This window comes from Strongylocentrotus purpuratus, unplaced genomic scaffold, assembly GCF_000002235.5.
Source record: "Strongylocentrotus purpuratus isolate Spur 01 unplaced genomic scaffold, Spur_5.0 spur5_scaffold_8, whole genome shotgun sequence".
Lineage (NCBI taxonomy): Eukaryota > Metazoa > Echinodermata > Echinoidea > Camarodonta > Strongylocentrotidae > Strongylocentrotus > Strongylocentrotus purpuratus.
In genome coordinates, this window is record NW_022145614.1 from 4062601 (window position 1) to 4077152 (window position 14552).

At 38.5% G+C, this 14552-nt stretch overlaps 1 protein-coding gene across 1 annotated transcript; it reads left to right on the forward strand.

The window, feature by feature from the left end:
- The first annotated feature begins 7098 nt into the window (after nucleotides 1-7098).
- LOC115920236 lies at nucleotides 7099-11187 on the forward strand. Its single transcript, XM_030975574.1, has one exon. It carries the CDS (start codon nucleotides 7099-7101, stop codon nucleotides 11185-11187), a length of 4089 nt encoding a protein of 1362 aa, XP_030831434.1.
- The last annotated feature ends 3365 nt before the right edge of the window (nucleotides 11188-14552 follow it).

Here is a 14552-nt window from a genome sequence, read left to right on the forward strand (position 1 = left end):
AGTGTATTCCATATGTTTGCACTTGATAAATTAGAATAATTGCATTTAAAAGTTACTTAGTTTACCATACAACTTTATCACTGAAAACAACCATTTTTGTTATACCACAAAATTCTTATTGGCGTGTTACCAGTCAGATATATGACTTCCTGTATACACTGGTTTAAAGACGGCTTCTCTTATAATAAGCATCTAAAATCCACCTTCATAAATAAGAGACAGATTCTCTTTACAAACTTGAACAAAAAAATAGTGTTTTGAAAAGTCAAGAATGATATCATATCATTGGCCAAGTTGGAAATTAGAGAGAGACCTTCATATCATTAAAAATATTCAGTGTAGTTTTAATTGCTGTATGAACTTCCTCAAACTTTTTTTTAAAATCTGCTTTTCATGTTTTTCTGCCGACTAAAACCCCGGCCCCCACCCACCCCCACCCCCTACTCCCCCCCCCCCCCCCACCCAGTGTTATTTAGGGTACGCATATGCGTGTTCCCAGAACCCCCCCCCCCCCCCTCCTTTCAGCATAAGTCCGGTGTGTAAAGTCAATACTGGTAGATCTTTTTCTTTGTTACGAGCCAGAGATTTTAGGAACACGCATCCTCCATTCCCGGAGTGGGGGGGCCGGGACAAAATATTCTGGGGCTGGGGTAGGCCTCTAAGTATTTCTAGACTGCAGGATAATGGTGAAACCTCAGTCTGTATGACAAAGACTAGGTGTGTCTGAGAACCCAATGAAAACCAAGTGTTTTTATCATGAGAGGAAGGGGAGAGATGATGACAGCAACCCACATGTGGACCACAGAGACACAAAACGCTATTCTACAAACCAAGAATTTCAATTGCTTAAACCCCCTCTTCTTCTGCTTCACAGGGACAAAAGGACGAGGGTTTGTCTCGCTATGACCAAACCGCCACTTTTGTTTTCAATTTGGGGGGATTTATCGTAATGGTTAAGGGACAGGATATTAGAATTCAACTTTTCGTTGTGGATGGGGGAAGATGGATCCGTTTCAATTAGTGTTTGTGAATTTGCTGGTATGGCAGAATACATTAATTCATACCAGTCCTCTTAAAGGAAACCTGTTACCTACAATATTTTAGTGAGAATGTCTCAGGTTTCACACTTGTATACTATATTCAGAATATCAGCTCTAAATATTTCACTAAAGAGATCGAAAGTTTCAATACAGAAATTCCATGATAAATATACATTTGTGGTTAGTTCAAACATGACAATTAAGGGGTCAACTGTGAGCCAATAGTATAACCATTGCAGGCTCTTGTGAAACAAGTTTTACACCATGATTTTTATATTTTACTAATTACATAACTCATACAGATTTGTTAATCATCCTTGTCTTTTAGAATTATACAAATTTAATTTGAGGTGTCAGATCTCCTTTAAACGTAGCATTAGAATTTGTTAAATGAGAGACAGTAGTAAGAAACATAACAAGGCATCTGAATAGAGTTCAGCAGCCTTTTAGACTAATATTAACATAGGTTCTGTCAGATAACCTTGCTAATGATCCCTTTGGATACTATGACTAAGCCAAGCCACTTCAAAGTGAACCCACACAAAAAATGTATTTAAAATCAATATGAAATGCGCTTCCTTTACAATGGCCTAGAAGTTTTGTTAAGCTGTTTAAGCTTTGCTTAAGATTAATGTTACTTGGTTAAATGTCAGAAGAGATTACAAGCTTGATGACTTAAACTTACAGAGAAAAGTTTGAGACACAGGTCCCTTTTTACAATTATAATAAATAATCTTCATGAATATTTCAAAAAACTGTAAATATGTTTTAAAGGTAAAGACCAGTATTGGTAACGCCCCAATTTCAAAAAATGAAATGGAAGCTCTCATTACCAATCATGTGAAAGAATATGTTTTGACTAATACATGATGATAAAAAATTTGCCGGGAAACCGCCTACTAATGCATATATTTGGTAAATTTATTTCTCTCATGGTCGTGTGAGAGAGATAGGGTAGTCCCATATACATCTTTCTGTGTATAGTGCTTGTAACTTTACGAAGAATGGGCCAAATTTCTTATCATTTTGATGATTCCAGAACCTTGCAGATGCTAGATGCTAGATGATCAACCTTTTCTGATCGATTCCACAACGTTTCTTTCACAATGCAATCGCATGACCATTACTGGTCTTTACCTTTAACAAAACTATATTCAGGTGGATTCCATGAAATCTCACCTTTGAAAGCAAGAAAGAATCCAACTTATTTCACTTGTAAGACCATTTGTTTTGTGTAGATAGCTTTATTGATTAAAAACAATGATGATATTCATTCCAGAATGATATCTGGCTGTTGTCCAAACTGGAGAATGAAATTTGACCGATAGGGGGCTTCCTTAAAATTGTCACATGCTATCTGGATCAGCAAGACAGATAGATATCAGCTATGAGGTACCATCTCAAGAGGATGCTTTATATTAGGAAAATCTAAACGTCTAATTCATGATATGTCAAGATTATACGCCTATTCATAAATAGGGCAATATGATTTCATTTGGCATGGGTCACTATAGTAGTTTGGAGCCCTCTCTGTCAATACTGAGATAGGTACCTGGATCATTATCCCAGGGTAGTCCATTAGTCTATGACAACAGACTCTTTAGCAAGTTTATGTTGAGATCTTACTCTAGGCCTCTAAATCCACTTGTGTATATGCAATATATCTAATTTTTTATATGCGTGCATAACCAGCATACAAGCACGAATTACAAACAAATTTCCTCAATAACTCCACTCCCCTGATAGAGCCCTGGGACATTTAAGGGATTCTTAATTCTGACCCGTACCCATTTATTAATTTTGGTCAGGTATGGCAAATGATTATTAATCACTTGCCAAAGAATATAAGTGCTGTGAAAGTGATTCAAATACCACATTTTGAAACTCATTTTTGCTAAATGTTCATTGTTTTCTAGTACATGGACATCAAAAACAGAATATACGTACACCAAGGTAAAATTCGATACCCCTTCAAGAGATTCCATCCTCTCTTTTGTATATGACATCTATAAAGAAGAATTCAAACAACAACAATGCCGTCATCACTTAAATGTTTTCTATCTAGATAACAATATTCTTAAATCATTTAACCAATGAAGAACAAGGGCAGAAAACATAATGTATGGTATCATATTCTGCACAAACAGGAAAGAATGAAGTTTTTTTCTCTTGCATTTGTAAAAATGTTAATCGTTATAAAATAACATTTTGTTCCATCAATAGTAGTTTTACGTGTGTGTGTGTGTGTATTGGGTTTTTACAGATGTGTATCAATCAGATATGATTATTTACGTCTGGGACCGACCTTTAAACGTCACCATCCGAAAGACGTGACTCAGTTTCGAACCTGCGTCCTCGGCTGAATCAGTTTGTAACTTCCACTTTTTAGCTGGATTACAGGCGCACGCCACAACGCAAAACGTAGTTTTACGTATCTCACTTTATAAGACTCTATTTCCAAACAAAATCTCAGGCCGAAGTTCATTGAATTATGTACACTTTTAACACTGAAGAATTACGTGATGGCAGATAGTAAAAACACAAGAAAGTACAGATAATATATATATTAAATTTCAAATTGAGATATCTACATCCAACACAAGAGGTGATTTCTATCATTGTTTTGTGTACACCTTCATAATCCTTTTTAAAAATCTAGTCTTAAAAATATTTAAATTTTCATATTTCAGGTACTATTCAAAATACAAGTTGAAATGTGATGAGAAGCAAGATCGTATTATTTAGGAGCCTAGAGGCACCAAAAATGACAATAGGATTCCTTTAAATGTATTTTTAGTGATATCTTGGTATGTAGCAGTATTCTTACCATAAATTTTGATAAAATTCTTACTAACTATATCAAAAATTAACATAAATATTAAGGTTAAAACTTTTAGGATTTCTATTTACATTTCAATCCAAGTAAATAAACAATTCAACCACTTTGTTGACCATGTCAAATTCCTAAAAAGTAGGTCAACATTTAACAAATGACTCTGCAGACTATGAAGAAAAAAACTCACACTCTTTAAAACTCTAAACATTACAGACTATTTTCAGATTAAATCATCCCTTTTTTCCCCTCATGCAACACTTTTTCATTTGTCAGCGAGTGAAATTGGGACTTGCATTCAAGACTAACCTACATATGTCAGCATTGTGTACCATGTGGTTTGATGTCAGTTTTCTACCAACCAATGCTGTCTGTGTCACAGGTGTAAATATTTCAGCCTGCGGGAGGTGAGATATTAAAAACTTTGAAGGAATGGTGACTCTGCGGGATGGTTTCTTTGCCAAACTATTTCCTTCTCTCCACCTCTCTCTCCTACATGCTCTTCATTCTCTATCTCTCTCTCTCTCCCCTCCTCCATTCATATCCCTATCAATATCCTTGTCTAATCTCATTTCCCTATTCATCTTATATTTTCACTCCTGCTCCCCCCCTCCTCTACCTCTCTCTCTCTCCCAACCTCTACATCTACCTCTCTCTTCCCCCTCCCCCTTACCTCTACATCTCTCTATTTACCGAGCTCTTACAATTTTCTATATTCCCCTTTTCCCTCCACCCCACCCCACCCCTCATCCCTTCTCCTCTCCTCCCTACCCCTCCTCCTCCTTTCTTCTCCTCCCTCCCCATCTACTCCTTCTCTCTCATCCCCCCTCTCTCTCTCTCTCTCTCTCTCTCACCTTTTAATTTGTGTTCACATTAGTTGATACTAAGTTTAATAATTTTTCCCAAGTTCTCTTTTCCTAAACCTGCATGCTGTTATAAACTTCTTTCCCTTTCTAAAACATTATTAACAATCAGGAAAGGAGAGAGCACCTATTCATCACAAAAACACATTACAACATTCTTCAAGTCTCAATTTCAAGGTCATTCAATACATCAACTCATCCCATTACATTTTCCTTTCTTCTCAAGTGAAATAACATACTTCTTTAACACATATCTATTCTCGAGATGCGATGATCCATGTTTTGTTTACAGTTCTTTTGCCGTAAGCTCAAAAAAATATCTATACAAAGAACTAAAATTTTGTGTTTGGTTCATGAAGAGCGCAGCATTTAAGAAAGATTGGCAGAAAACAGAAAGGAGGCCAAAGTTGGGACAAAAAAAGAAAGAAAAAAAAAGAAGATGGATAAAAGAAAGATAGGTTCTCTTTCAGTTGCTCGACCTGTTCAAAGCAGTTTGCCAAATTTCGAGCTGAAAGCTAGCCAGGGTGTGCACCTGTTGGCGTGTGTCTCCATGACGATTGAGTTACACTGATTTGGGAGATCAGGGTTGAAACCAAGACACAGCTGATTCAATACTTGTATGCAAGAAGGCAGAAAGGCTTCATTCAAAGATTTCAAATGTGATCAAAAGAACAGATAATGGTCAGTGAGATCTATGGAGTTCAACACAAGACTCATGCAAAATGGTTGAACTTTCTGAAAAAAATCATGGAAGAAAAATGAAAGAGTCGTCTTGTAGTAGTCAGAGTAGTAGGAGTAGTAGCAGTAGTAGCAGCAGTAGTAGTAGTAGCAGTAATAGTAGTTTATCAGCAGCAGAGTTAGTAACAGTAGCAAAAGTGGCAAAAGGAATAGTAACACTACTAGAAGTGCTAATTATCATCGCTGATGTCATTGAAGCCGTCATCTGAAATGGTATAAATGCAAGCAGTGATACCAGCAAATACAAAAATATTTTGTACGGGGGCACTGATATTTTAAGTGATATCTAGAATAGCAATTACTTTTTTCCGAGCATACAATACCCCACTTAAAATATAAACTTCAATTTCCATCTCCGAAAAACAGCTGAGGTTCAATAATCTCCTCAGATTTTTCACTTTTTTTTGTTATTGTTCAAGACTTTATTAATGTCACAGCATAACCACAAAATCCTCTGGAGCAGAAGAAGATGCGGAATTAAGCAGATGGATTTCCATCTGGTTTAAGCAGGAAGTGAGATGTATAGTGACCTACATGTAGATTCCTTGGATCTCTATAGAGTGGTGAAGTGTGACGTCGTCAAAACATTACGAGCCAGAGCAATATAACACTGAGTTCCTATAGGAAATCTATTTATTCAGATAACATATTCAATTGGTTTTCGAAATTTGGACATTATTTTTGATGCTCTTTCGGAAAATGAAGAAAAGATTGAGAAATTCCAAAAATAGATATATCAGGGGCAGCTACTCACACTCTAGAAAAAGAGATTCCCAATACAGTTTTAATCATACTTTTACAGGCCATGTTCACACACATGGAATGTAAAATAAATTTGCTAACATCAATGTTACGATATACGATATCCGATATATCCGGTATCCGTCGTAGTTCAATAAACATGGTCACCATCATCACAAACCTGACTGCCGACTCGTCTATTATCATGAGTATCTACCAAATCTAAGACCCTCGAACTCATCATGGTGGCAGCAGTGGGATCTTCGAAATCAAGTTTGATTTTTGAAGACACAATTGATCCAGTTCACGACAGTTGGGAAGTATAATTAGCAAAATTATCGTCGATTAGCGATTTGTCACGTCGCACTTTTTCGTATGCATAGTACGTGCATCGTACATACCGCACAGTGTACCGAGACACTGATGCTACTGCATAATCCCGATGAACTCGTACGTGAATGGTGATGTGTGTATGAGCATATAAAGGTTCATAAAGCCTGCTCAGAATAGCCTAATCAAGTTATAACTGTGCTCAATCACTGACACAGGGGTCTGCATAATAACTTAACTAGTAAAGTTTAAATCTAAAATTAAACTAAATCAGAGGTGTGAACATTAAACCTGTTTTCAGATAATATTAACAATAATATCTGGTGTGTGAGGAATTGTCACTGTCGGACATATTGAGTGAGAGTGATCAACATTTTCATTGCATGAGACACCTAATGACATTCACACAGGTGTGAGAGCGTACACAGGTTTACGTGTACGAACCTTATCAACACCAGCCGGTTAGGACCTGTTCACACTAAGATAAACAACACAAAGATTTACACTCATTCATATAATATGTCGTAACCAATACGCACACGTGACATATACAATGAGTACTAAGTATCCAGAGATGAACTGGGAGGTACCAGACCTACCCGAAGAGTTCAAGCTATTTAAGCAGAGAATGGAGCTTGTGTTGGCAGATCAAGAAATAACTGAAACCAAAAAAAAGGCTATAAAAATCAAAATCGCTGTAGGCAACGAAGGTTTGCGCAGAATCAATGCGTCTGGGCTATCAGAGGCCGACCAAGAAAAACCACAAGAGCTGTGGAAATTATTTGAGAAACAAATAAAGGTAAACATTAATTTTCGGGTCCATCGTCTCGAGCTGATGCGATATCGGCAGAGACAAGATGAGAGCATTGACGCATTCGTTACTCGATGTAGAGACAAAGCCAACACATGCGATTTTGAGGAATCCGAGCTTGCCGAGCGGATAATGGAGGTAGTCATCACCTCAACACCAAGTCTAGAATTCCAGAAATTCCTATTGGACCAGCCTAAAGGATATCAAATCGATGCAATTCTAGTAGAGGGCCGAAAATACGAGGCAGTTGCGGCGAGCAGAAAATGCCTAGAAACGCTTGAGCCGGCTAAAGAAAGCATAGATTCATTCAAGCGGAACCAGGGACGAAAGACGTGTGGAAACTGTGGACGTATCCACAAACCTCGTCAGTGCCCTGCGTACCACGATGTGTGTCGTGCCTGTGACACAAAGGGCCATTGGGCCAAGTTCTGTAGAAAGGCTAAGAACGATCGTAGTCGAAAACCAGATCGTAGATCAGATGACCATAAATCTGATGACCGTCAACCGAAACACGGTAACCAATCACGATCAAAATCAAAGGGTCGAAAGTATAAACCGATAAGTGAAATGGACACTGAACATGATACTAGCACAGATCATGAACATCAACAATCAGCAGGTCCATCAAACTTCGAACATTTTGACACCATACACACGATCGGAACACACACAGTGATCAACTCAAAGGGTACAGTAGCTTTTGCAAACATTGACATCATATGCCCACAGAAATCAGGTCAGCATTACCTATATCTGAAGATAGACTCTGGGGCAAGCGCTAATACTATCACAGTACGCACAGCCAAACAAATATATGGTGACAAGTGGAGGCAAGTAGTGAAACGTACACCAGTAAAGCTAGTAGCATATGGCGAAATATCAATACCATGCGTTGGTACACTAGACATAAAGTGTAGATACAAGAGTCCAGAATGGTATACACATACATTCTACGTAGCAGACGTGAATGGACCAGCTATCTTAGGGTTGTTAGGTTGCACAGATCTCGGGATTATCACAATCCACACAATGCACAAGGACACACCTACACATACACCTATCACAAGTGTTAGTGACCTCAAACAAACATACCCAGATCAGTTTGATGCCATAGGAAGCTTTAGCGGGAAAGCAATGCTGCATCTGAAAGATGATGCAGAGCCCACCATAGATGCACCTAGAAAGTGCAGTGTCCATCTGAAGGACAAGATCAAAGCCGAACTAGATAACATGGAGAAGCAAGGAGTCATCAGAAAGATAGAACACCACACAGATTGGTGTAGCTCGATGACCACCGTTGTGAAGAAAGATGGATCCATACGGATATGTCTTGACCCCAGAAGGTTGAACGATGCCTTGAAAAGGTGTCCACACAAAATTCCAACCTTGGAAGAAGTCCAACCAATCTTCGCAGGAGCTCAATTCTTCTCCAAGCTAGACGCAAAGGCTGGATACTGGTCAGTACACCTAGCAGAGGAATGCCAAGACCTGACCACCTTCAGAACACCATTTGGAAGATATTGTTTCCAAAGATTACCCTTCGGCTTATGCACAAGCCAAGACATCTTCCAGCAACACATGGATAGGATCGTCCAGAATGTGCCTGGCTGCGTATGTATCGCAGACGACATTGCCATTGTCGGGAAAACAGAGGAGGAACACGACAAGAATCTCCACTTACTCATGGAGACAGCGAAACAGGAAGGACTCGTGTTTAACAGCTCCAAGTGTACTATCAAGAAGGAAGCTATCAGCTACTTTGGATCCATGTACACAAGATCTGGAATCTTCCCAGATCCAAGCAAGGTTGAAGCTATCAACACAATGCCTTCACCCAAGGACAAGGAAGATGTTCAGAGATGCCTAGGATTATTCACATACCTAGCACCATACATTCCTAATCTATCAGAGAAGTCAGCACCACTTCGTGAACTCCTTCACAAGGAAATTCCATTCGTCTGGGACGAGGATCACGAACATGCCTTAAACAGCCTGAAAAGCGCAGTCTCATCGGGTGCATGCCTGCAGTTCTTTGACCCAAAGAAAGAGACAACCGTTGAGGTAGATGCATCAATGAAAGGGCTGGGAGCATGCCTGCTCCAAGATGGCAAACCCGTAGCTTTTGCATCCAAAAGTCTCTCCAATGCACAGTCCAACTACTCGAACATAGAGAGGGAAACCTTAGCCCTAGTGTTTGGTATCGTCCGATTCCATACATACCTATTCGGGAAGGAATTCACTGTGATAACAGATCACAGGCCTTTGGAGACAATTTGGAAGAAACCTCTAAGAAGCGCACCACCTCGTCTACAGAGACTATTGATCAAGGTACAAGGATACAGATGCCAAGTCAAGTACCGACCTGGGAAAGAAATGATTCTTTCAGATACCTTGAGCCGTCTTCCTAACCCCAAGGAAGCACGCGATGTTCCACTAGACATCAGAGTGGAATCCATCTGCTCCGAAGTAGAAGACACTCATCAAATCGACTTGATCTTCTTCGGACAACACAAGAGAACAGAACTCCAGAGGGAAACATCCAATGACCCTGTTCTTAGGTCATTGTGGCAGACAGTCACTCAGGGTTGGCCTGAAACTCTTCAGGAGCTGCCGACATCCCTCAGGGAATTCTGGTCTTACAGAGATGAGATTGGAGTATCTCAAGGAGTACTCTTCAAAGGAAGCAGAGTCATCATACCGAAGACACTTCGAGAAGATATCCTCAGACAACTTCATCTTGGACACATGGGAATCGAGAGCACGAGACGACTAGCTCGTGAGACAGTGTTCTGGCCACACATCAACAAGGACATTGAACAGATCGTAAAGCAATGTGCTGCATGCCAGGAACACCAGGCAAGGCAACAGAAAGAGCCGTTGCTTCCCCATGATGTACCTTCAGCACCTTGGACTAGACTAGGAACAGATTTGTTCATGCTAAACAGACAAGACTATTTACTCGTCACTGACTATTACTCCAAGTATCCGATAGTCTACAAGCTGACTGACACATCAAGTGCTGCAGTAGCCAACGTGATGAGTGGAATCTTCAGTCTATTTGGTCCACCAGAGGAGATCGTATCCGACAACGGTCCACAATTTGTCGGGAAGCACTTCAAGGACATGTGCCGGAAGTGGTCGATCACCCATACAACCTCTTCACCTCACTATCCAAGATCCAACGGACTAGCTGAGAGAATGGTTCGTACCGTCAAGAATCTGTTGAAAAAGTGTTCACAGACTGGCCAAGACAGTCAACTGGCTATGTCACACCTAAGAGCAACACCCGTTGACAGTCACATGAGATCACCTGCAGAGATGTTGTTTGGAAGACCCATCAGAACAACACTGCCAAGTCATAATCTTTCAAGAGAATCTACCACCACTGATCATCTCTTGAATCGACAGAGTAAGATGAAAGAAACGCACGATCGACATGCGGGTCCAGATCTTCCACCACTCCACGTAGGACAACCAGTCAGAGTCCTACATCCCAAAGATCATACTTGGATACCAGCCAAAGTATCCAAAGTCTGCGACGAGCCTAGGTCGTATGAAGTATCAACACCTAACGGAGGAATCCTGAGACGAAACCGATCTCACCTGAGGGAGATTCCATCGTCAACCAACCCTACTCCAAAGCGTGTTAGGTTCGACGAAGACTACACTTCATCTACTCAAGCAGAAACACCACAACAGAATGGCAACAACCATCAGCCAACACCAGAAACTCAGAACATTCAATCTAAAGGACCAACATCAAACTCGCAAACCACAACAAGATATGGACGCAACATCCGTACACCAGCGAGATACATGTTTGAAGATTGAAACTGAACTCTTAAATTTCTTCAAAGAAGAGAGAAGATAAAGAAGAACACAGAAGACGCTTAGTTTAATGTAGTCTAAGAAGTTTATTGTTCATATGTATGTATAATCATTGTACAGTATTTTTGGTATGACAAGCATAATGTTTATAAGTCTAAACAGATGCTAGCCCAAACATGTTTCGTTTGGAAATTCATTTTATAAAGGAATCAAGTTATATCAAAACTATGTTCAATCTTGCAGATCAAATGTGAAGTTGAAAGTGGAACGATATAATTATATAGACAGTTAAATACTCATTCGTTAATACAATACAAAAGAAACGTATTGAAAACAAATCAAGATTTTATGTTATATAACCTGATTGGAAAAAGTTTATTAGGAAGCAAATAACCAAAACTTGCATACTACCAAAAGTATTGTTATCAAAGCAATATGTCATTAATCATCGATCAGTGATGTTCACTGATTCCCAATCTTTCCAGAGGAAGGGGGATGTTACGATATACGATATCCGATATATCCGGTATCCGTCGTAGTTCAATAAACATGGTCACCATCATCACAAACCTGACTGCCGACTCGTCTATTATCATGAGTATCTACCAAATCTAAGACCCTCGAACTCATCAATCAAGACTGTAGGTATTTGTTTAAGAAAAGTATATATGGTAACTCTGGTATTCACAGAAAAGGAAAAGGAGTTATGTACAGGTGTACATTGTAATATCAGCAATATCAGTGTATTTTGCTTCATGATCATATCCCACTTATTACATTTTGTTCACGCACATATTTAAAAAGCCCCTGATCACAGTAAAAAAAATAGTATATTTTAAATTCATTGCTCTTAGGGTGGGCAGCACCCTCTCTCCCCCCCCCCCCCCCCTCTCCTTCTTTTTTTCTTTAATAAATCTCATCTTCCTCAATTTGAATCTCTTTCTTTCTTCATAACTCTGTGTCTCTCTCTCAATCTCTATTCAATCTGTCTCTTATATCTCTCTTTTTCTTTTTCAATCTATCCCACTCAACCTCTCATAATTTCTAATCCAAGATCTGTTCACATTGATTTTGTTTAAAATATCACTTATCCTGCCTCCTAATCTCACTTCCTTCCTTTATATTTCCCTTTCTCATGAGTATGATAATAATAATCATAATAATAATATGTCTTGTTTACCCAGGGTAGCCTCATCAGTATACATACTGTTCTCCCTGAGGGCCCTGCAATCATACATGTATCACTACCCGCCTTTATTTGGTATCATTTGGGGTTTCAGCAATTATCTCTATTTCTTCCCCCTTTTCCTACCTGTATCTCCCGCTACCTCTGAGGTGCTTGTGACAGGTATTGACTGCAATGCGCCAACAGGACACTGAGTGACACTAGCCGCTCCGCATTACCCACAATCCATTCATTGATTTCTCTGTCTACTGATACGCCCTCTCTGGTTAATCCCTTATCGTCACCATGGTTACATTGGTACAGATAAGATTCAACCACCCTCATACAGATTACAAGTAGAATTGTAATATGTGGAATCCATTCCAACAAAATTCTTCTAAATTCTTATTAAAGGTTACTTTCCTTCTGATCTCATACCAAAAAAGAGGAAATTCAACTTTAAACCTTTCAATAAATGTGCTTCTTGGCACAGTGACCTTCACTGATTGATAAATAGTACACTATGAATATTGAGCGGGGAGTTTGGATTAAGTTTAGTGATGGGCCTTCAGGTTCGAAGTTAAGAATTTGGCTCATATAATTCTTGACTGCAGGACAATGTTTTCCATAGCATGTACATGTATTGTACAATCCATTATTCAGCCATCATTATTAAATCTATATGATAGCCTATGTCATGATGGCATCAGGTTGCTGCTCTAACATGAGACATTCAGATATTGAGACAATTAATCAAATGTCACACTAAAACCATCTGATCACAAGGCACAGGTGTAAAATAGTTGCATAATGGCAACAAAGCCCTCATTATTTTCCTAGTTCTGACCATATAGTATCTGTATGTTATACTACCTTAAAATAGCATGGTAAAAAGATAAAGATTTTTGTTTTTAAAGTTCAAGTTTTTACAGCTGTCTCCATGTGGTCAATGAGAGGAAGGATGATATATTTTATCTTATACAAATGATGAAGCTATAGGGTGAAGTATAACAGGTTACAAATGATCATTACTCATACACAAACATTCCTATAATCTGCCAAGAGTTAAAAATCTAGACAGTCCATCACATGCTTTAACCCAATGGAAATGTTCAGATTTTGGTATAACATACATTTTCCAAAGACCCCAACCTGATTTATATTGGGCTTGATATTCAACATCATGCTCAACAAGTGTAACTTATGATATGGATTATTGGTCCCAATATTTTTATTTAAATGCTTTTCATCAATGACTATGGCTGATATCTCTATTGCAAAAAATATACCTTTAAAAAACTGAATCTCTTGACAATGGGACAAAAAGAACATTAACAAAATTATGACATTATAAACTTTTCACATTATGCAAGAACTGTATAGAGATGTTTGAATAAAGGCAGAGACAGTGAATCTTGAAGAAAAAAGAAGAAAAAGATGATACAGTGGCTTATTCAATACACTTGAAAAAGGTTGTGTGGCACCCTGGACTCACAAAGCTGCAGACTAGTGCACTGAAAAAATCCAAAAGAGGGCGATGAGGATTGTACTTGGAGCTGAACTCACTTACACAACTGCTCTCAAAGAAGCTTCAAAAGAAACATTAGAAGAAAGAAGGCATGACCTATGTACAAAGTTTAACGACACAACTCATTCCATGCAGCTCAGGACCAGCCGAACGTACAAAAATATCAATGCCAGGACAAAAAGATATCAGAATAGCTCCATTCCATTTCTGACAACTTGCCTAAATGAATAATGTCAAGGTTGTATAAAAGGGGTGAATAGAGAACAATGTACGCCAAACTCTTTTTGACGAAACCGGTGTCACTATTTAATTATTTATTTATTATCGATATATATTTTGAAATCAGAACATATTTCTCATATAATTATATTTCCAGGGGCCTAATCGCTTATCGAAGCATGAACATGGGTAATAAGCATAGCATTACAGGTATCAACAAGCTTATTTTTTGTTCAATTAAGCACTTAAATACCTTATCAATGACTTATTTACCCAATCTCTACTGAATGATGCAAAACCAAATTACATAATATTATTAATGGAAATATTGTTGTTGTATATATATATATATATATATATATATATATTGAATTATTCTTAATGCTAATATTGTGAATTGTCACTAGAAAGTGATCTAACTATTGATGACAATTCATTGTCTTTGTTAATTATATT

Excerpts from the sequence above, each read along its gene's own strand:
- LOC115920236 (XM_030975574.1), top strand. The coding sequence starts at position 7,099 with ATGAGTACTAAGTATCCAGAGATGAACTGGGAGGTACCAGACCTACCC.